The sequence below is a fragment of the Rhopalosiphum padi genome, chromosome 2, assembly GCF_020882245.1.
Source record: "Rhopalosiphum padi isolate XX-2018 chromosome 2, ASM2088224v1, whole genome shotgun sequence".
In the NCBI taxonomy this organism is placed as follows: Eukaryota; Metazoa; Arthropoda; class Insecta; order Hemiptera; family Aphididae; genus Rhopalosiphum; species Rhopalosiphum padi.
In genome coordinates this window covers 43,338,041-43,363,316 of record NC_083598.1, presented here as the reverse complement: position 1 = coordinate 43,363,316, position 25,276 = coordinate 43,338,041, and the positions used below count along the sequence as shown (strand labels likewise).

General features: G+C 29.4%; 1 protein-coding gene across 1 annotated transcript; it reads left to right on the top strand.

The window, feature by feature from the left end:
* Positions 1-16,483: 16,483 nt before the first annotated feature.
* LOC132919510 (uncharacterized) lies at positions 16,484-23,508 on the top strand. Its single transcript, XM_060981172.1, has 3 exons — positions 16,484-16,628; positions 20,298-20,455; positions 22,050-23,508. Exons 1-3 carry the CDS (start codon positions 16,608-16,610, stop codon positions 23,107-23,109), a joined length of 1,239 nt encoding a protein of 412 aa, XP_060837155.1. The 5' UTR covers positions 16,484-16,607; the 3' UTR covers positions 23,110-23,508.
* The last annotated feature ends 1,768 nt before the right edge of the window (positions 23,509-25,276 follow it).

Here is a 25,276-nt window from a genome sequence, read left to right as displayed (position 1 = left end):
TCCGATTGTAAATGAACGTACCTATACATTATACGAAAGTTTTCTATCAAATACAGTAATACAATATATACATTTAGTTATAATGTATATTGTATAGCAATTTTATTGACAGTTAGTTATTGTGCGTGTAAACGGGGGAGGGGAGCAACTTAAATAATAATTATGTAAAGGGTCGAGTTGATAAGCGTCAAGTGAAATTTTTTGGAAAATCGTTTTTATTATATAATTAAAATTGTTGTAGTATAGTGCAGATCATTAACATTAATATTTTAATTCAGGTGAACCATTATGTTTTCAGGGATAGAAAATTGATAATTTTACTGCATAACATGGATAAAAATGTAAAATTTCTATCACCCCTAAAAGTTTGAAAATGTCACATTAACACTTTTATCTGTAATTGAACGCTAATACTATTTGAATAATAGATACCTATAATATACAGACATTGCAAATTTCAACTTAGCAGCAAATGTCACCGTTCAAGTGATTTGTTTTGTTTTTGTCAAACGCTATATTGCATAGTTAGAACATTGATTGTTATATTTTTTATTTCATGTTTTAAAAAAAATATTTTTTTCGCGAGTTTTAATACATAAAAATCGAATTTTGAACGAGTTATTAATTAATGTTAATTTATATTACTCGTCATTCAAAAAAGTAAAAAATGATATAAAATAATAGAAAAACAACATTTAAAAAAATATATGTTTATAATGACTTATAGTTAATTCTATATACATATAGGTATGTAAAAAATTTCCAAAAACGTTAATACTTTGAAAACAAGATAAGTGTTTACTTTTAAAAAAATCATCTTGTATAATTATAGGTATGTACGTGTATATAGTGGTTATTTTACATTCCCGCACTATAATATCATAATAATTATGTAAAAGAGTTCTTCCGGTCATCGTCCTTCCGACTTTTGTTTATATCTTACTCGCGGAAACGTTAATAACACGATTTACCTATTCATATTATATACTTATACGACATGATAATAATATAGTATATATATAGTGGCTTGTTATCACAATGGGACAGACAAATGAAATTCGAATCGTGCACGCAACCGGTTAAGCCGCGCGACGGCTTGTGCGACTACGATACGCGGTTATGTACCAGGTACATACGTATATAAGAACACACGTGACAGTTACGAGGGCAGAAAAACCGCACTGGATATAATACGTTCCTATATAATATAATATATCCACAAAATGATTAATTACCATTTATTCATAGGCCGTAGTGTTGTAACACTGGTCCATCTCGGGACAGCATAGGTATAAGGAATCTATATAGGTACCTATATGCAGTATAATAACATAATATAGGTAGGTACGCATCGCGTTTATGGCCGAGAAAGTCTTCTGTTGACGAATATTCTATACAATAATAATATAACGTGTAATGAACATTGCACGAAGTAGACTAGAAGTTGTGTTTCAACGCGCGTAAAATGTATATACAATATCCGAAACAAATTAAAACAAATTAAAACGTTGACACCTGATGGAAAATAGGCTACCCCATATATTAAATCTCGTGTGAAACGTGCGCACTGCGCGTATAACTATATATAATCATACTATTGATAAATGTATGATATATATACTATGTAGGACATAGGTGTTATACACTCCTGTTACATAAACAAGATTGTATCGATATTTACTATTTAGACAGGTAGGCACTCATGTTTTCGATCAAATATTCGAAAAACGTGACTTTAATATTATAACAGTTGTAATTATCTATTATAGTTATAAATAGTATATACATAATTAAAATGTATTATTTCATAAATATCCTAGGATCTATAGGTATAGGTACACTATAGTTACTTCATATTCTAATCAAATAAAACTGATAAAAATATAGAATATACAATATACTTAACTATATGGGTGTTTTATAAGCTTCCCATCATAGTTCACTGTCTAGTTACATCATGTACTTTAATTTTCGAATTTCATTCAGATAGATTAGAATTTTCAAATTGTATACCCATATAACCATTTTATCGTTTTCAATATAAGTTAATGTGACTGTAGAGCCAACCTATAATATCTATATGCGTAATTTTGTCTCTTATCAGTTATCAGTATGGGTATATGCTGCATAATACATAATGTTAGGCAGGCTTGTTTTAAATCTACAATCATCACTAATTTATCCACTAATCAATTTAAATGTCGTAAAAATGGCGTGTTATACAAGTCAAAATACCACAAAAATAAAATTAGCAAGAGTACTAATAGAAATATGTAAAATAAAGATAATATAATATTCATTCTAATCTTAAATGTACTTATTTTTAAAACAATAAAAACAATATAAGCACAATATATGATAGTTAGATATATATATTATATATATAAAAAAAGAAAAACAAAGAAGACTTGATTGACTTGATTGAAGGAACTATTCAATAAAAGTACTTCATGGCGTGGGTGATGGGAGTGATTAGTCGACTAGTAAGTCACGACATCAGCAACGCTTTAAACGTTGGCCAGGGCCACCTGGGATTGTTCGGGAAGAAAGGTTTTGGATGATTTTCTAGTTTCAGGTGGAAGCATTTGTATAGATTTTTAGCAACATTATTGACTGTCGGAATGAGGAGGTCCCTCTGGAGGATATTATTCAAAACATAGACGAGAGCTTTAGTTATCTGTCGGAGGCACTTGGATTGAAATGTTTGGATTCTGTTTATATTGAAGTTTTTGCCTGACCCCCATAGTTGAATTCCGTAGGACCAGATGGGTTTGAGGGATAGCTTGTAGATAAGGATTTTATTATGTAGAGTGACCTGTTTAGACGAAAGGAGGGGCGAAACTGTCTTTGGCGATTGTTGAGAACTAGTCGTTTGTTGCGTATGTGGGTAGCCCATGTGAGACGGCGATCCAGGTATAGACCTAGGTAACGAAAATTTCCGGTAGTTAGGAGAGGTTGGTTGTTGAGTATGATAGGGGGGGCAGGTTATGGGTCTTAGTTAAATGTGCAGTGGATGGATTTGAATTCGTTGAGTTTGAATTTCGTAGCTTAAATTTAACACTGTTTAAGATAAATTCTTTGGCATTATTTAATTTGTCATATAGGCAACGCCATGCAGCCATACAGGAACAGTTATATATAATAATATAAATAAGTACATCTACTATATAAAATCAAAACCCTAAAATGGATGACTTATATAAATTCACAGTTTTCAATCGATATTCACAACATTTTTGTCAGTAAATTCAACAAGATTCGTAGTTTCATAGGCTATTTATTACTTTTTAACACTTAAATGTGAATATAAAGTTGACTCACGAAGAACTATATTTTTTTTATAAGTATTGGTTATAATATTTCTGCAATGTTGCTATTGATTATAGAAAATAAAACAATTGTTATGATTGGAAATTATTTTATATCTGTATATTATAAAGGGTAAAAACAAACTAAATAAGCGTGTAAAAAATCTGTGCCGTTTACATGGAGTTTTAGAAGCGATAAATCCACGGGTAACGCTGTGCAGGATCAGCTTTTTATAATAAATTAACTAGTACTTATGTTGAAATGTTTTATAATGCTTTATTACTGTTAATATTATATCCAATATTAATTTTATAATACCATGTTTGTACAATTTTCGTATCAAATAGTAATGATTTTATTTACTTTAATTTATTAATAATGTAAATATAATAAAGTAATTTACGATTTTAAAAATGTAATTTATTATTTTTTTCATTTTTAGGATAAAGTATTTTTCTATTTAATTGTGATGTAAATATCTTACTATTTACATTATTACATTACTATATAATAACCTATATAATATACTTGCGTTACTTAACGGATTCAAAACTTTAACGGTAGCTATGTCGTAGCATAATATTAATATATATACATCAACCACGTACGTCGTACGTATACCACGCGTATTAAAAACGATGAACGCTCTATAATACTTACGTATAATATTGTAGATAATAATTATGTTTTATGAAAATATACGAAAAGGTGATGATGACAATACCTGGTATTTAAATAACTTAACTTAAATTATAATATTATATTATATTATGGTGATGTTTAATTTTTGCCAGACAAGATTATTGTTGTGTACACAGTATACATATTATAGTAAAATATGTAATGTGTATAATATTATGTACGTGATGTCATATTGTCATAATAGCTGTATAGTGTATAACATAATAGGTTATGAAATACAAAACGCCTAATTATCGTTTAATTTTAGAGCAAAGCGGATGATGGCGATTCTCCTTCGCCTCTAACGGTGTTATGTTTAAATTACGTAAAGTTTTTTTTCCCGAAATTTTGGTTTGGCAATTATTGTTATTAAAAAATTATTCCGAACCACCAAAACCACGAACTACTAATAATTGAATGCATCATACATGCGGTGGTCTAACAAAATTTGACGGGATTCAATATAAACATACATTTATACGCCATACGCGTATAATTATAATAATAATTTACAACATGAAAAGTATACACATACGGTTTTTTCTTAGCACTGACATAATATTTAATAATTGATCCCAACACGGAGTCATGCACTATGAAAATTATATAATAATTACATATTATTAACATTCGCTAAAAAATACTATCTGTATATGCGTAATAGGTGTTAAAACATTTAATTTTACGTTCACGTGGAATACCAATAATAATATTATTAAAATCATAAGTCATAAAAGATACACCTAACAATAATAATACGACTTTTTTTTCAAAATAATATATAGTAATAATAAGCCGACGTTTAAATTATTGTGAATGAATATTTTTATAGCTTATAGTTTAATCAGACCCGCCCCGGTCTGACCCGCCAAACTCGGTTGTTTGCCTACAAAAAAAATATACACTCCTCAAACATCATGTGTGATATATCACAACATATTAATAAATAGTTAGGTCTCATTTGGTCTGCTTGTGTCAAAGAGCAACGTAAGAAAAAATAATTATGTCCGCACTCATGAAACATCTTCGGCATTAAGTTTTATTAAAAATTCTACTCACAAATAATTTACTTTACTATTAAACTTTTACGTAAATCGACTGTAAACATCATTAATAAAAATAATTATAGACATAAACTAAATTATAATTATTATAATTTATAATTGTAAGTTGTAACTATTGGGTATAATTTACTAATGTATTTTATCATAAATATAGTAAGTATAGCCGCGGATCAAACGTTGAATGTTTTATAGAAAATCGCAACTGTGATTGATCTATCATCTAAGCATTTTATAATATGTACAATGTACATACTCTATAATGGAATGTCTCGAAGACATTGTTTTTCCGGAAAAATATATAACTTATAATATGAATTGATCGTTTAAATATCTTGTCTATACATAAAACGTTCTGCAAGTAGTTTGATTACACATAATATTATATAGTGTACTCCAGGTGATAATTTTAAAATTTAACACATTTTACATGATACCCCTGTACAACTTTAATCCATTCATTAAGACTGCAATTAGTTTGAAATTTGATTGTTATATTTATATTATTTTCAGAAAAATATTAAATTTAGGAATATGAAATTAAAAATGTATATTATTATACAAAAAAACTTATTTTCAAAACTATTGTTTTGTAATAATTACCTACTTAAAATAGTTAAAATTATGTGAAATTTTTTTAATAAATTATTCATACTTTTCGACATTTTGAGGTTAAAAGAATCACCATATTTATATAAGTATTCGGTATATCGTATATTATACAATAACCGATAGTGGGTTTGTTATTCCATCTAAAATATCAAATATAATATAAATAGTGTATACCAGAATAAATCCCATATCACTCATAGTAGGTATATTTATACATGGTAAATCAATATATTTAAACATGAGTTTTTTTTTTATAGTACTTAGAAAAATAATTCTTATTGAATTAGATACCTACATTTTAAAATATTTTTTTTTCAAAAATTAAAAAATTTCAATAACATTTCTTTTAACAATTTAATCTTTTAAATTGTCAAAATAGTCATTAGTCACTATTTTAATCGTAGTTTTTAACAGTTAAAATAAAATATTCAAATTAAGTGAAAATTAACTGAGTTAAAGAAAATTAAGTTTTTGATTTCATATAAAATTAAAAAAAAAAAAATAGTTAAATGTTAGAGAAGTACGCATAATGCTTTAATCAATCGCTGGTAAAAATTAATTTATCTATAAATATTGGATCCTAACCTACTCTATATAGGGCTCATTCGCAAAATTGTAACACCTTTCTTTTTCATCTTTATATTAATCTGTTGAAAAAATGTTATTTTAAATGGCTTTATTTTATTTTTCTGTAACATCCTATGAACAATAAATCTAGCCTCCATGCACCGATTTGCGTATAGCTACGGATAATGTTGAAGCTATATAACTACTGTCACTTCTTAAAACTCAATGACGCGGTCAATAATTGCTTTATTCTTTGATCCACCTGGCCTATTGACTATTTTAATTATTTACATTATTTAAGAGTTAAAATTAAGTTTATTATAAAATTCGAAAATAAATTTAATATTTCAATACTAATATACCATACGCTATCATACACTAACTAATATCTATGTGATTTGATCAATTTTCATTAAATTTAATATTTATTTTAAAATAAAATAAAAACTTTTTAAAAATATATTATAATAAGAGTGTGGGTTAATTTTTACAAATCTTGAACCACATTCGGCTAAATAGACTCTGTTGGACAATAGTTCAACGTGCACGGCGATGAGTAGAAGTTATTCGGAAACCAGCCACTTCCGGTAGTATAAAGGCACATAATAATATAAACATACGGTTATGCAGCATTATAAATAATCGTGTGTTGACGTAACAATTGTTTACCTGTAGCTTACGTATTACGCTGCACGCGGATTATTGCGGTACACACACACACAAACATTATATTTCTTACACGCATATACAAAGCACCTATCTAACCTAAGATGATGGGAATGAGTGAAGGAATGCTTAGAAACCACAGAAAAATTTGTTTATATCAGAATACTGCATCGGAGTACCAGCAGCTGTAATGATATGATAATAATATTATAGACTGTTGTCGATGTGTGCATTATGACGGAACATGTACAACTGCAGCACAACTGCGCAAGGAACTTGGGAGTTGGCGCTCACGACTGGTTAGATCAGCCGCACTTCCGGCTCACCGATTGGTCGCTTTCGCGTGTGATTTTTTTCCATTTCATATTTAACGAACATTGAACAACAATTAAAACTATGAGCTAGTGACAGGAAAATCCAAAAACCAAATGAAAAATTGGTACCTATTATACTATTTACTTAGGTGAAATAAATTTACTATTTATGAATACATTAATAATCTTGATAAAATATACACAAATATTACTTGACACAATCAATATGTAGATATATTTTATAAATTATAAACCATTCAAAAATAATATATCTAAGGACTAAGACATATTATTATAATAAATTAATTGATTTAATATATAATAAAATATATTTTTCGAAATTCAAGTATACGCATGTAAATTACTTAATTACACATAGGTTCATTTACATAAATTACAAATTTATATGAAATAAAAATATGTTTGGTGGCATCAACAGAACTTGGTTAGCCGAAAGCAACATAAATCGCATAAAACATATATTACAAAAGAAAAATAATTATGCAACTATAGTACAAGAATATACATAATACATTATTTATTATGTATAATAGGTACCTATTCAAAAGGTTAATTAAAAATCACTATATTTTTTTTTTTTTTGCTTGATGGGACTGAAATAATTTAATTATTTCAGATAATTTTGCTTTCTCCAGTGAACTACAGACGACAGACGCGAGACTATTTCGATACTTACCAATCTCATCTATAGATAATAAGATTATTTATCTATATTTATAACATTATTATGCGCTACAGCAGCTGCCGATAATTTAAGCTTATTCGTTATTACAACTATACGTATCATAGTATTAAATTTCTAACTTGCTAGTTGCTAGGCACAGTATATACGCGTACAACATTCATATCGATGTAAAATTTCTCGAAAAACCGTTAGGGGCGCCAAAGAAATTATAACAGCGCAGTTATTGTAGTTTAAATGATAATAAATAATAATATTTATGATATATGTAATATTATAATATGCAGTATAATGTGATTTAAACATTCCGATATAATATATTATAGCCGTTTGGTGTGTGGCACTGTTACAGAGTGTCGAGTAGTATACGCCGTACGCATATAACATACGATTATAATAATATAATATAATTATCGAAAAGACTTTAACGCCGCGAACTGTTCGGACAGAAGTCGACTATATATAATATATAATACCTATGTATTTTGTCCTGCTGTAGTAGAAGTGAAAGCGAATGCTCTAATAATAACAACGCAAACGATTATGTTTGATCTATAGAGACGATCGTTATTTTTTTTTCAAAACTATTATTACATTATATACTATTGTTATCAATATGTTATCATTATTCGTGATTATAATGAATAATAATATACGTACTCGCATTGTGTATAATAATGGCCAATTTTTTCGATGAGTGTTATATCGATGACCGCGATAAACGTTTGTAAACGGGCGCCGTAACTGCTGCCAGAGGCTTCCGCAAATTTTTTATTTTTAACGCGTCGAAAATTTATCAAATCGGCCATATTATTATCAATATGATTGAATTTTTCTACTTTGGAAAATAAATTATAACATTATTAATAAATTTAATATTTACTCAAATTTACGATGAAATACAACTTTAGTAGTATCCTCGTCCCTCGAAATGATAACTCAAAACAAAATGTTGAAGTTCGTTTTTATTGAAATCTCTGACACAAGTATGATGTAATTATCTATTGCTTTATATGCAGTCATCGAAATATTTCACGACAAAAATTGAATTTATTTATAATTACAACATTAATAAATAACTGTTCTATAATACCTTTGCTGCACTATTATAATGTGTAAATTTTTCCGAAAATAGGTAAAGATTCTATAGGTTCCAACATTAATACTTTTATTTGTGGCATTATCTAGTGACGCAGTTAATGTTTTTAATTACTACTTAACTTTTCACATATTATAGTGATTATGCAACCTTTATTTTTTTTTAAATATTATCTAACTACATATTTTGTTAAACATGACGTATTTATTATTATTATTATTTATTAAGTACATACTAACTGTAGTGGTTTAACCAAATAATACACGTTTGTGTCAAATCATCAAAGAATATAATATATTTGTTTTTTAACGATTTTAACTTAATTTGTTATTTTTCAAATGAAATAGAAAAATCCAAGTTTTATGATGGATTTTTTAACTAGTTAAGATCTTAGCTTATTTAGAAAATTTAACTAGTTAGTAATTTAGTAAATTTACTATGACAAATAATGTGCCCACCTTATTGGACAGATGTGTATACAACGAACGCGCCGCGCGTATGGTATAAAATAACAATAATATTATTATTATAATAATGTTTGGACAAAAATGACGCACACATTGAAACAACCCGAGGCACAAACATCATTGCGCAATCGCAGCAGACCTAAAAAACCCATAGGTATGTATGATTACGATATAACGGACATAGTTGTTAGACAATAATAATAATATATACGCCGCCTACATTACGTATAGATCGCCAAACTGGAAGTGGCTACTGCAGGATGGACAGTACTATTACATGGCACATGGTATACACGAACCATTATACATATATATTTTAAGTATAGCACGTGAGACGAATGCTCAGATCATATCGAACCCGAGTGCGCATTATTAAACAATAACATATATAATACGTCATAATATCGTACATCATATTATACCAACGGTTAACTATTACATATTTTTAACCCGACTGCCTTAAAAACATACTTAGGTGCATATATCTATAATACAAACGCTGTGCATGCAATAAAAATCCTATTTAAAAAAAATCACGATTTATTGGTTTGAGACGTAATAATAATCTAACCCTAACCTAACCACATATATATTGTGGAAATTATAAGAAAAAAAAATTACGATGGCCACATAGACACTCCGTGGTGATCGAATGTCTCATAAGAAAAATGTCGATGAATATTATTATTTAACATCATACATAATATACTATACAAGTATATAGACTATTTGTGTAAATATGCATGAATACGGATAAAATTAAGTGTTTAATTATAATTTAATTTTATCTGTTAATCATTAACCGTAACATGACTAAGAGAAAATAAATCATTTTCATAATTAAATTAAGTTTAAAACAAAATCAAATGCAAAAATGTTTTAATTGGTTAATCTTGAATCATAATGCCTTTATGATATAAGATTTATATTCATCGTACTATTTAAATTGAAAAATAACTTCAGAAATATCGTTAACACTGTAAAAATAATAATGCTTCCTATATACTACTAAAAAGTTATAATATGCACAATGCACACCTACCATCATTAAGATAAAGAATGAGATAATGGTTTTTTCCGCGTATGTATAAGTATATTATACAAGTATTATAATTATTTTTTATATAAGTAATTATATTCTTAATCAGTTAATAATCGACGGAAATGATTAATGGAAAATTATTAAACCATATAATGTCAGTCTTATTATGTTGCAGTTGCAGTTAAAATAATAATATTAAAATCGCACGAAATTAGATGAAAGTTAATTCATTTTTCGATGATTGAATCTTCGTATATAGGTATATAGCGTACATATTGCCGGAAACTTACGAAGCAAGTACTCAAATCTGCACCTACTTAGATACCACCGGTTAGGTTCTTATAGGTTAGGTAGCTATTATTTCGATTAACAATACGGATAATATATAACGTTTCCATTTGTCTGACTCTGGACGAATGTTGACGGCTCGTTTCGAGCTCAGAATAATGGAGTCTATCGTTTATGATTATGATATATTATATATAGGCACCTTCACCATACTCGTGATACGTGTCTTGTATCAACAGTGTGGATCACGACCCCGAATTGAACTTAATATTCAATAATCACTATTAATTGATATACTAAAGCTGCTGCACTGCTGTAGTAAATAATATACGAATATTATTATACGACCGCCATCAAACAATATATGATATGCACCTCAGGTGTCAACGGTAGTACCTATCAGGTCAGAGGTGATTAAAAGTTATATACCAATTGTTATTGTAGTTGTCTATGTAATTGTTCGGCTGCATATTAATACTGCAGTATAGTTGCACGTCAAAAAATTAATTCAAGAAAAAGTCTAATCAAAATTGCAACCTATAGAATTATTAATTTTTTGCATTATATTCGAGTTAATATTTCCCAAATCAAGATGTGTCTGTTATAAAATATAATATTAATTTGTGCCATAGAATTAATTAATAAAAAAACATTGTAACTATTTTAAATAAAAAGAAAACGAATGTCGAAGTATAATTAATAGTAGATGCAATATTAAATCTGTTTTATAATTTTGTAAATCCATTTTTAAGTATTATCTTAAGTATAAACATTTTAATAATTAAGAAATTACTCGTGTGAATTTTGAATTAGGTAAATCCAAATTTTCAATAAAATTATCTACTATGCATTAAAAAAAGGGTTCTCAAAACCAAATTTTGTAACATCACGGGACACTTTTTAAGTAGTATTATTAATCTACAATTTTTTTTTAAGTATGGTCTTTATATAAAAATTCCAAAATTCAGAAATTCAAGAAATTCATTATTAAAGGAAAACATTATGGTAGGTGAGCATATTCGTTTAGTAAATTGCCCTGTATATAATATAATATTATATCCATATTCCATATAGCTTTAAAATATTATTAAGTATACATTTTTAAACATTATTCGTAAATGTTAGGTTTTGAGGAAGTTATTAACAAAATACATTTCTTAATACGTATTTTTATACAGTTTTGTACATTTGATTTTTATCTGAGCTATTAAATACAATTAAAGACTTTTATTATTACCGAACAAATTTTAAAAATAATCAAAACGATACAAATATATCGAACAATTAAACTTCAGAGAATATCATATATGTGTGTATTTGAAACAGAGTATCGAATATTCGAATGAATTACATCATGTGATTCCGTGATGGGTAGACTAAATCCAATTAAAAAGCAAGTAACTAATAAGTATAGCTAATCTGGAAAATAGTAATATAGTAATTAACAATTATTGTATTATAATAGGTATAGCGTTATTAATATATGGCTACACAATATTTATACACAACACTGCAGTATCCAAACGAGTTATAATATTCTAAAACAGGATACATATTGGGTCATACATATGTGTTGGCGGAAACGAGAACCAACCACCCGGGGGTCAGACGTGTTAATAATTGTTCATTATTATTATGTTTTTATGTATTTATGTTATATATTTTAATATTATAATATATTGCCACGTTCCGTGGTCGTTGCAGGTATATTTTTAGTCAATTTAAACATACAACCATACTCATATTTTCAAAAGTAAATAAATAAAATGTAAAGCTGCAGCGCATTCTTAAGCAAAAAATATAGGTCGTTAAAATCGAATAAAATAAAATAAATTTTGCATTTAAATTACAAAATGCTTGGAGTGAGAGAACGTGAACCAATGTTAATTGTGTTAAATTTTTTTCAAAATGTTATGTATTATACATTTTTAATATTGAGTTAAACGAGAAACTAATACCAAATATTTTACATAGATAGGTATAACAATTGAGATAGAATCAAAAATGTTTAGTTTGAATCTAATGTGATTTACATAGTTAGGTACCTAATTTTATTGAACAAACATACAACACCGGAGTTTTGCTATATTATAGTTTTGACGTAATATAATATGTCAATAATATACGCACACATATCTTTACCTGAGTTATATTCAGGAATTCAGCATACAATCTAGTAGTCTTGTTAAGTATTCAAATACTTTTTTTATATTTTAAAATTTAAATACTTTTTTCATTCTATTGTTTTACTCCAAATTCTAATTACCAATATTTAAAAAATGTCGGATCACGCTGAATTTTTTTTCAGTCACGACCTTGTGATAAATACTGCAAAAGTATACTTATCCAATATCTTGTAGCTATTAAAGTATTATATTTATTAACTCAAACATTTATAAATAAGTTTAAATACCTATCTATTTGCAAATTATGTTAATAATATATTAATTATCAATGAAAATAAATATTTTAATATACAATATATTAATAAACTAAAAAAAAAAGTATTTTGAATACTTTTGAAAAATTATCTTAACAAGACTGCAATCTAACGTATGTAGTGTGTGTATCGGTTGCATTTACGCTGCCAAAATTCTATGCTCGCAACTGATAATATTTTCGAGCACATCATGACCATGCTTCTTGTACCGTAAACTTGCATAATTTTTTTAATGCGTTCAACGACGCCAAGAAACGTGAATTGTATTGTTATGCCCAACAACTGGAATATACTTAAAAATTACATACACTATACATTTATTATGCATCACATACAAGCATACGTGCACGATGCATCGGTACTTGTACTCAATTATTTATAATTAGATGCAGTTTACGAGTGCCCACCACGAAACGACAAATGAAATATAGTTCCGGAGCATCCTAACAGTCATCAAAATATTACAGCAGTCAATAACATTACGTATTTTTTTAAACATACTAAAGTTTTGTATTTAACAAAAAATTAAAGTTTTCTTTTAATAAATCGCATTAAACATATGTTTTTATATTTTATACATATATATGTATACATTTTAAACAAACGATTAGAAACACGAAATATTTCAAGTTTATATTTGATAATTACAAAATATAATATGATAGGGATAAGCTTATTTTATTATTATTATATATTATTACGGATAAATTATAAATATCGAAGTATAATTTTTATAAAAATAAAAGTATAGTTTAAGGTTACGTGTTCATAAATAATAATACTATAATAAGATTCAATTGTTGTGATAATATATCGTTCATTAGAATTAAGTATAGCATCAAGAAATATGTAAGTAACAATATTCTGCAACTGCCACGCATTTAGTGATACGTCTATATAAATTTATTTTTAAAAAAATCGCCACTCCTACAACTGATTTTTTTTGTATAGGTCTTGAATATTTATGACATTTTATAATAACAAAAAATAAAAATAAAAACATGCATCATCGCGTGGTATTTTATTGAAAATATTAGAGAGTGAAATGAGTGAAACTTGTCTGAACAGTAAACTATAATAAACTTACACCTATATGTACTGAAATAACGTTAAATGTTTTATTAAATATAGGGTTATATACCATTAATACTTACATGTGATTGATGACTTAATTTTTAATGACCAAAAATCTTTGAAAATTAAATTCGAAAAAACACTATATTTTATTTTGTCACACGTTTGTCGTAAACAAAAAACGTGTATGTAACTTTCAGATTTGTTACTTAAGCAAATCGTCGTATTATTATTATACCCACTTTTGTTGATTAATAAGAGTGTGAAATTTCAATTTTTTTTCTCCTTGTACGTGTTTATAATTTATTATTCTTAGTTCCTACTTACTAACCTCATAAAAATAATTAATTTTTACAATTAAAAATAGTTTTAAAATGAGGAATTATCTAAGTACACTTATCACAAAAACAAATATTTCTTAAGCATTTAAATAGAAATCTTATGTTCTAATCAGTTATGTATTTATTTATTTACAAATTAGTACAATATAAAAGGTAGTACTTATTATAGTTTCATAATTTACCAAGAGGTACCTACTCATAAACATAAAGTATTCAAACCATTTTTCGTCTTGAATAATAATATTAATTTTAACAATTTTCAAGCCCGACGTAAAACGATTTTCATTTGAGTTAAATTAGAATAATATATTTGTTTGATAATTTTTTACTATTCTAATTCTATTAAGAATATATTTAGATAATCGGGACATCCGTTGAGATACTTTAAACTTTACCTACCACGCATTAGCTTGTAATGAAAATAATTACAGAGGTGGTTAGAAACGGATTTACTTGATAACACACATAACATATTGTGTAACTGTGTAAGTAAAAGATATGTCTAGCACAGCATTGTTCTGAGTTGAGGTCTGGAAAAAAACATATGACATTTTGAAATAAAACCAAGTATGTTTAATATTAAGCTTGTTTAGTCTTAACAGCAGCTAATTAAAAATTAAAATAAACTTAGGTTTTATTTATTTTTAAAGATAATTATAATTTTGTTTTAGAAATATTATAAAATATGAGTAGTACGGTTAATTTTTGTAATTGATCATAATATTATGATGGTTTCTATAAATTAAACAAATTTGAATTTGTAATGATTGTACATTAAGCTAATTGAATTGTATTACTATATGGTCATTACTCATTAGTCATATATACATACTTATAGTAAATTATTTCGCTTAAAGATTAAACAAATACAATATTAACATAACTGCTCTAAAATTGTTTACTTTGCTGGCTCAATCGTCTATGTATAAGTGACATATTATTATATTATTGTTCAAATTGTACGATTCTATAGGATACGTCATGGATAATAAGATAAAATTTAAGATTTATTCTGTAGTCTATTGTACACTAAAAAAAAAAAAAACATAACAAAATCAAAGATAAAAATAATAAATATATAGGTACTATTATAAAAACTGTATATTTTTTAGATTTGAAAAACGGACGTATTTGACGTTTGAAAAATGCAATGCAATAATCACAATAAATTTAAATCACCGGAGAAAAAACGCAATATAACATCTGTGCACGTATATTTCGGTATAAGACACGTGGTCGTCATAAAACTTCGAAATGCCGCAAGAGCCGAAAAAACTTCAAAACACTGCAACGATATCGTATATTATGCGTGTAGTAATGATAAACAATTTTGCAGTATCACATATTACAATAAATAATATGAGATCGTTTGAAATCTCGTCGTCGACTGCGTATAGCACTCGTCCGCGCGAAAATGATCGATACAACGAGAACGCGAACTGATCGAGGAAGCGGACGAAATGAAAGACCGCGCGTCCTTAAACTCGTCGCGTGTACCATAAACTTGTGTCGCGATCGAGTCGTATATCTGCATATAGTATACCTATACAATTACCGAGTATTACACGATTAGCAATAATTCGACGACGACGACGACGTCACATCACAAACAACCATAATAATAATAATACATTTCGTATGTTTGGTGCGCTGCGAGTCTCCACTGTCCAGGTATACCTATACTCGCGACGCGCGCGTGAAAGTCATCATTCGCCTTCCGCAATAGCGGCGCGGGAAGAAAGTGCGTGCGTATTTTCGGTCTTCTTTTCGGGGGAGGATATGGTAGGGACAAACGACCTTGCCCCGTCGACGGCGGATCGACTCGATATAAAACGGTTCGGAGATCTGTTACTACATGTCAATCGGCAACGGACTTGCAGACATCGTGGTGGCTCGCAGCAAGTAAACACACACAAACGCACAAGCACTGAACACGAATCATTATGGATCGCCACCAAATAGTGGTTAGTAATATACATAATATATCATATTTTATTATATCACGATATCGATTAATAATATTATTACGCTATAATATAAACAATATTTTATAAAACTCATTTGATATAATCCGCGTTTTAAGATCAACAATATAGCCATTGCATGTGTTTCGGGGAAAAAAAAAAAATAATAACCGTTCGTTTTTTATATTATTTTTCGTTTATTGTGCGATGTCATACATTATTATTACGATCAAGTTTTCGGATTTTATTTCTTTGTACGACGCCGGCACAGTGGGTATATAATTATTATCAATTGACATTTTCCAAAACCGTGCGTCAAACTAAAAGTGATAACCGTTTTTTTTTTTTTTTTAAAGCGTAATACTTTTATTTGTTATTTTTTTTTAGTGAAACGATACTTAGTACATATCGTACCTCTTATTATTAATATTATAAATATATAAAACGAACAGAAGTTTTTGATTACCAAAGTTTTTCTAAACCTCTCATCACGCAAAGCATGCTTTTCAAAAATCACGTTTCATTATAAGTGCATTATAATTGTTGTCTATATAGTATACAGTATACACCACACTTATTGTTCTATATATTATATGTTTATTGTGCAGACATATTTGAAGAGTAGATATATTGTATATTATATCAGTACAGTAAGAGTAGTGCACTCTGAAAGCGCGTTTAATTATGATTTGATTTTATATTATAATATATTTTTTTTTTCGTTCACAATAGAACATCACGACACTATATATATATAATATGATATTGTAATATTTATTTCACAATTTCTCTTCTTCGCGTTTTTGTACACTTGTCTACGTATACATACAACGCATAATGGATATCCTTTTCGTGTAAACATCATTTCCCGAAATTCATGCGTACATATATATATAAATATTTCTTACTAAATAATAATAATAGTGTAGTAATAGCACTTTATATTTGGACTGGGCTCGCGCACAACACAATAGTGTTCTAGCTTGCAAATTGCTTTAGTCTACCGCGCGCATGCGACCGTTCTCACGCGCGCTTTCCCGCGTTCTTCCGGAGACTTTAACGCCGGGGTTACAGTTCTCTCTCTCTCCGCGGTATTCCTCGATAATACGACTTTAATGGGTAGAATATAATTTTATCGTGAACTAGCATCACCCAATACTATGTGCAAACTCTACGAAAAGAACATAATTTTCTCCAAATACTAAATATTTTCACCAAATATTCGTTTTTATGACTGTTACACCCTTGTTTTTCTATAATGTGGTAACTTTATGCACATATATAGTAGGCTAACTACCAATTTTTTTATTTTACAATTTCTTTCGTCATTAACTCAATTACTAAAAAACAAATCAAATTGTCTTTTTAACCAAGTGCGTTATATTTACAGAAGGATGTTTTTTAATAATGTGTTCATTATAAGTAACGCGCGCACATATTGTGTATACGTAAGCGAATTATTATAAATATATAAACAAACTAGATTATGTATACAATTTATAGTTTGACAGATGTAAACGAGGGCAATTTAGCGAAACTTGATTGTGAGCATTTTTTAGACGATTCATTTTGAACACGTTCAGGATTTTAGGTCAATGTGACTGGTTTTTCATCTGTTGTAGGTATATAATTATATAAATAGGAATACAGATTTGAGCACCTGATCGATTGAGTTCCACATACCTCCAGATATGTGGCTACCTATACGTAATATATAAACTCGGATATACTTACTCAGATTTTTGTCGAGGAACAACATATTATAAGTTATATATTATTTTGATCGACCCACAAAATTTCCAACAAATTATTCATATTTATATAGGTACATGTTTACCGTTAACCCTTTACATCAAGCCACCCGTTATATATATGTTGACATTGTAGACATAATAATATGGTATTATTATGCACACAAATTGTATTTATTTATATGCGTATATACTCACACCGAAATCGGAAGTTAATCGAACTGGACAAACTGCAGGTTTTCACTCAGATACGCATTAAACATGCCATTTTAAATTAATGACCTGTTAATTGTAAATTTAAATTAGCTTAAAACTAATTTTGAATTTTTTTATTTGTAACGGGAAATTGATTTCATACAATAGGAACTTCTCAAAATATTACTTTAGGCCAGATCTACAAAACTGTTCTATAAGCACACCCATGCCCGCGAATTCCTCAAATATTATAGGTTAAATTCAACGTTGGGGACTTGGGGTTAGGTACATCCGCGCTATTTCGATATTACTGCCCCGCTCAACCTGAGAGCCAAATCTTTATTTTAATATATTTTTGTCGTGTAATATATTAGTATAGACATCGGTGAATCGACAATACAGTATACAGCGATATTTTTGTTTTATAACATTATTATAAAAAGTATATAATTACCTATTATATCTATTCGCAAAAAAAAATAATAAAACATCGATACTCTATTATTATTTTTCAATCGGACACTGTTATATACTAAAATTCCTTCGTATACGATTATCCATATATTTTTACACATTTTATTGATGTCACTATGTATATCTAATCCATCGCCGACATATATAATTACACGCATAAAACCGTTATATAACGCGTGTTATGTGCGCGACTCGTCCGGATATAGCCGCAATATCTTAAACCGTGTACAATAACTACAATATTATTCAATTCAACTTTGCGGCCCACCGTTGCATGTCCGAGGGATAAATATACGATTACGAGTGTCGAACTTTCACCGTAAACATCGGATCTCGCTTCATCTACACGCGTTATGTCGATACGAATAAATAATAATACTATATCGGATATAAAATCGTTACGCAATGATGAAAAAAAAACTGCTCGCAAAGAAGGGCGACATTGAAAAACAAAAAAATTAAAACGCGTCGAAACACGCGCTTCTTTTTGCCCGGGATGCTTTCACCGGTTACGCCATACGCCCATACCATATACTACTATTACTCTCCGCGTTAAATTATGGACCAGATATACTTCACGTTTGACCGGCGCGCTTGATATTTTTTTTCAATTTTGTTCTACTACGCCATACCAGTGACGCGACTCGATTAAAATATTTCTCCGATAACGCATTCATATTAGGCATATCGTACATATTATGTAGTTATATATAGGTACATAGTCATAGGTACCTACCTATAGGTATATACTTTGACACGCAGATCTATTTTTGTATATTATATATAGAAACGATAATAATAATATATTATTGTTTATGTATACACGCTTACCTTTATCAATATAGACATAATAATATAATATGATATTATGTATAATAATATTATTATTTTGCGCGTAGCTCCGCCGCCGAATGAGTGTATATATTTCGAGTGAAAGTCGAGTTCAACTTTTAGTCGTGATTTCCGGATATTAAAAAAAACAGCCTCCTACCCGAGAGTACTTGAGAGTCAACTACTTATGTTGTTGTATATAATATATTTCCCTGGGACGTAAACCATATTATATATAATAATATTATAAACACGCGCATTCGCGGAACAGTGAAAGCGGCAAAACGCGTATACTTAAATGACTACCTATAATAATATATATATATATATATACTTATACATTGGCGGCGTCGTTACATATATTTATTATATATTAATTTTTAACACGTTTTCAACCCCTTTTTCCTTTCTTTTCTAGGTGTTCCTGGCGTTGTTCGTCCACGTCACCCTCGTCTGGTCAAAGGCGGTCGACTTGCCGCAACAGCAAGTGGCCTTCCCGAACGACGACGCGTCATCAACATCCCTCAAGCGTGAAAAAAAGTCGCCAATCAATGATTACGCACAAACCGGTCTGCAGTAAGTACACACATTCCGTCGGGAAAATTACCCCGATTTTTATACATAGATATACCTATATAAGAAGGTTTAATGGTTATAAGATGCGTCTTCGAAATACTTCAATTCCATAGATCGTTCAAATAATACGTATAAACGCGCCACAAAAAACTAGTAAAAAATTAGAACACGGTGTAGATTAGACGTAGTTTTTTTTGTTTTTTCTAATCCGACTCAATGTCGCTGAACCTTTGGTGACCTTAAAATCTGATTATCGGCTAGTCGTCGTCAACGTCTTCCGGGAACGATTCGTTTTTTCCAGTTATATTATTCTTTGTGCTCATTTTCAGCAAACGTCCTACTGCATATGCAAATCACGTTTTACTAAACTCGTTTTTGAAGAAGATATTGATAATAGTAGGACATTATTATACGTATTATATAATAAATTTGTGAAATGTAAACGTCGTCACAAAATGATAATCCGTTTTTAACGGTAATACGAAACAGTTATATGGCATGATATGTATAAAAATGTGTTATAGATGAAATACCATAATTTATTATCCGCGCAAATGCCGTGATTTCTTAATTCTTCTGAACGCGCATTTTTATAAAATATCACATACTCACTTAACAATTGAAAAAATATGCATACTATTACAATATATCGACGTTTTATCTGCTGGCATCAATAGTTATTGTATTTGCATCCACCCGTTACCCATAAAGCCGTAACTTACGTTTTCACCGAACGCATTTATCATGTGTTGAGTAACGACTATTTTAATAAGATAACAGGTGGGTGTTTTTTTATTACAACACTCGAAATTCATATACATATAATCTCCTAGGGAGTCTTACGATTGTTCTGCAGTACGTTCAAATCGAAATAATACAACCACGCGAAACGATGACAGTCCTTATCGGTTTTCGGCACAAAGAGAAATCCACGTGAAACCGATCCTCTGCCTATAGACGTCCCGTTTATTTTTATTATTATTTTTTTTTTTAATTCAATCGATTTATTATTATTATCATAATAAATATTGTTTGCCGAATAAATTACAAAGTGTATCTATAGAGAAAACTGTGAAAAATCGATATCCGCCATGTATGACTTTCAATGCGAAAACGATGACAATAAAAAGAACAACGCGAGTACGTATATTATGCCGTATATATACGGTACGACTATGGCGCCGAATTTTCATAACATTCGAACAATCAACAATGATATGGGAAATCAAACGCGGAAAACCTATTGTAAAATAAAACGCATGTGGAATATAGATTTTTCTAAAAAATGACTTTGTATTCGATGATGAATAGATGAAAGAAAGAAAAAAGACAGAGTTACTAAAGAAATTGACTATACCTACGCGCATATATTGACATATCATCTCTATCATAGGTATCATACTATCATATCATAATAGGTATGTTAAATAATAATAATTCGTTAGGATGACTTTTACCTCGCGGTATGACTATTCACTATATTTATATAATAAGATACACGCAACAACGAGCATAATATATCAATAGTATAAATATATATATATATATTTATATAGGTACCTAACACGTGTTTTATTTTGTACTGTATATATAGGCAACCGGCAGTCGCACAAAGCCGCATTGGAGTGCCAGATCACGGTTATGGCGTCGATGACCACCACGACCACCATCACGAACACCACCATGAACCCCTGAAAGGCTACTGGAAGAAGAAGCTCATCTGGAAGCCCGACTGGGTGAAAACATGGAAACCGGGTAAGAAACAGATCTGGAAGCCCTCATGGAAGAAAATCTACAAGCCGATATGGGTGCCGACGAAGAAACAAGGCTGGAAAGAAGTGCACGTACCGGTCTGGAAAAAAGTATACAAGCCCATCTGGGTGCCGATCAAGGTTCCAGCTTGGAAAGAAATACAAGTGCCGGACTGGAAGAAGATATACAAGCCAGTGTGGGTGTCCATCGACGTGCCAGCCTGGAAGGAAGTGAAGGTGCCCGACTGGAAGAAGGTCTACAAGCCGGTGTGGAAGCACATCGAAGTTCCCGCATGGAAGGAAGAACAGGTACCCGACTGGCATAAGATACACGTCCCCGAGTTGGTCAAGGCGTACGTGCCCGGATCCAAACACCTTGGCAAGGACTACCACGGATGGGAGTATGAAGCGCACGACCTATGGAAGAAGAAAGTCGTATGGAAGGTCCACTGGAAGAAAGTGTGGAAGACAGTGAAGAAACAAATCTGGGTTCCGTCCAAGAAGCTGGAATGGAAAGAGGACTGGGTACAGATTTGGAAACCCGCGAAGAAACAAATTTGGGTCAAGGATAAAAAATTAGAGTGGAAGGAAGACTGGAAACAAATCTGGCGCACCGAAAAGAAACAGATCTGGGTTCAAGACAAGAAGCTCGAATGGAAGGAAGATTGGAAACAGGAATGGAAAACAGAAAAGCACGAAATCTGGATCCCGGACAAGAAATTGGAATGGAAGGAAGACTGGAAACAGATTTGGATACCCGACTGGAAAGAAATTTGGCTGCCAGCGTGGAAGAAAATCTGGAAGCCCGTGTGGATATCCGAATGGTTCCCGATAGAGGAACACCATCACCACCACGAGGAGCACCATGATTCTCATGGTCATGATGGGTACAAGAAAAAATGAAGACTGAATTGTTTCGAATAATCGCATCACAGACTACCCATGTTGTGTACATATACCTAAATACTTTGTAAATATTGTTATTATTATATATTAAGTTGTTAAACTGTTTTATACTTCTTATCATTAGCATTATTATAAATGTAAATCAACATTGATTTTAACTGACGAATTCATTTATCATATTATATTATCATGTGTACCTATACATACTGTAGAAAAATTACCCTTCGTCTTATCATTGAAAAATATACTATGTTTTAAAAAATCCTTATTAGTGTATTAAGCCATTTAAAATCAAAATAATTGTTTTCATTATATTAATATTTTATATATTGTCATTAATAACAAATATATTACTGCATTTTTAGGAAATAATAAATTGACATGAGCAGTATTCAATTTTGAGTTTTTTTTTTATTTATCTAGTATCTGTGTCACCCGACATATCTATATTACTATTATAACAATTACTTGAATTACTAATTAATAACTAATTACTATAGTTGTGGTTTCTTTATTGAAAAGTTGTAGGTACCTACCTGCTATACTGCCTATATACTCATCATTAAATTAAATATTAGGAAATGATTTAAATAATTAATAATGGTAATACATAATAAATATATGTAATAATAATTATTAGAACAAATAGGTATTGTAATTTTTAATGTTAATTAATATTATAAAAAATTGTGAACATCTATAAAAATATTCAAAATAATAAGACAAATACCTATATTTTCAATTTGGCAACAAAATTTAACTAACACAATTTTTTTTATAACTGTTGGTACCTACCTACCTACATAAATGACATACAATATACATTATACAAATATTAAGTGTAACAATATAACCAACACATTACACATCGATACATAAATTTTTCATAAAACAATAATTATTATTAACATAATATTATAATAAAAATATATATAATAATATTATTATACTAATAAAATTAATCTACAAACTTATTAATATCAAGCAAAAAAGTGACACCACTGGGTATCTTCTTTCATACGGCCAATGCATGCTAATCATATTATGCTATATTGCTATAACCATATTGTACACACTATATCAACACAAACGTTTAGTGTAAAACAGCATATTATCATTTATATAGTTCTGAATTCATATATATCTTCCTACTAAATTATTAAAAATATATACATATAGATACGAATACCTATTATCATAAATTGATTTGTTCGTCTTCGCTCTTCCGCATATTTGGCAATTAACATCGCCTATACATAATATAGGTAACCACGATGTAAACGTGTATAGTGTATATCCAAAATTTCCTTAGGTATATACTTTCCTACGGGTGCAGTTTTTACAGCCACACAGGTTTAGGTACCGTTGCACGTTGTCGTAGTGAAAGTTCATTTAACTTTAATGCTCCAGACACCATTTCCGACGCGTGTATATTATATTATACCTACTCACAATGACAATAATCATATAATATACAACGTCACGGAACATAATATAATATACAAATACCTGGTGTTCTGGTGATCCAGCCAACAACTTATTTTATAACTCGTTTTTTTCTGAAACATAAGTGAATATTTTATGCACCTAATATAAACTGAATTTAGGACGACAAGCTCATCTCGGACACGTTAAAGGGACGAAAAATTATTGGACACATATAAAAGGATAATAAAGTGGTCTCTTTCCAAGGGTAATAAATTATTGAAGGTGAGCCACTGCTATATAGTGCTATACACTTTTGAATTAAAATAAATTTTATTAGTATTTGCCAGCTTGACATTACATATAACTGTATATTCGACTTTTGATACTGTTTATAACATAGTCGTGGTAACTGGAAATAGTTTTGCACGTGTTAATCATAGCATGTGTTTGTCTCCATCTTACAAACGTAGAAAAGGCAAATTTGATTTCAGTAAAAAAGATCTTGTGTTAACTTTGATATTAGAGAAAATTTAGCTATGATAAAACTTAAGGGAAAAAACATCTATTCTCTGTTATTTCTCGTTGGATTTTCACAATCTTTTAAATTATGATTAGGTGTACCTACCTACCTATGTAAATTACTAAAACGTGTAAAACATAAAAATAGGTATACTCATAACTAGCTTAAACTTCTATCATGAATTCATGAAACATGTTCAATACACATTATCAACCA

Excerpts from the sequence above, each read along its gene's own strand:
- LOC132919510 (XM_060981172.1), top strand. The coding sequence starts at position 16,608 with ATGGATCGCCACCAAATAGTG. Across the intron at positions 16,629-20,297 it reads TGGATCGCCACCAAATAGTG|GTGTTCCTGGCGTTGTTCGT; the intron begins GTTAGTAATATA and ends TTTCTTTTCTAG. Across the intron at positions 20,456-22,049 it reads TACGCACAAACCGGTCTGCA|GCAACCGGCAGTCGCACAAA; the intron begins GTAAGTACACAC and ends CTGTATATATAG.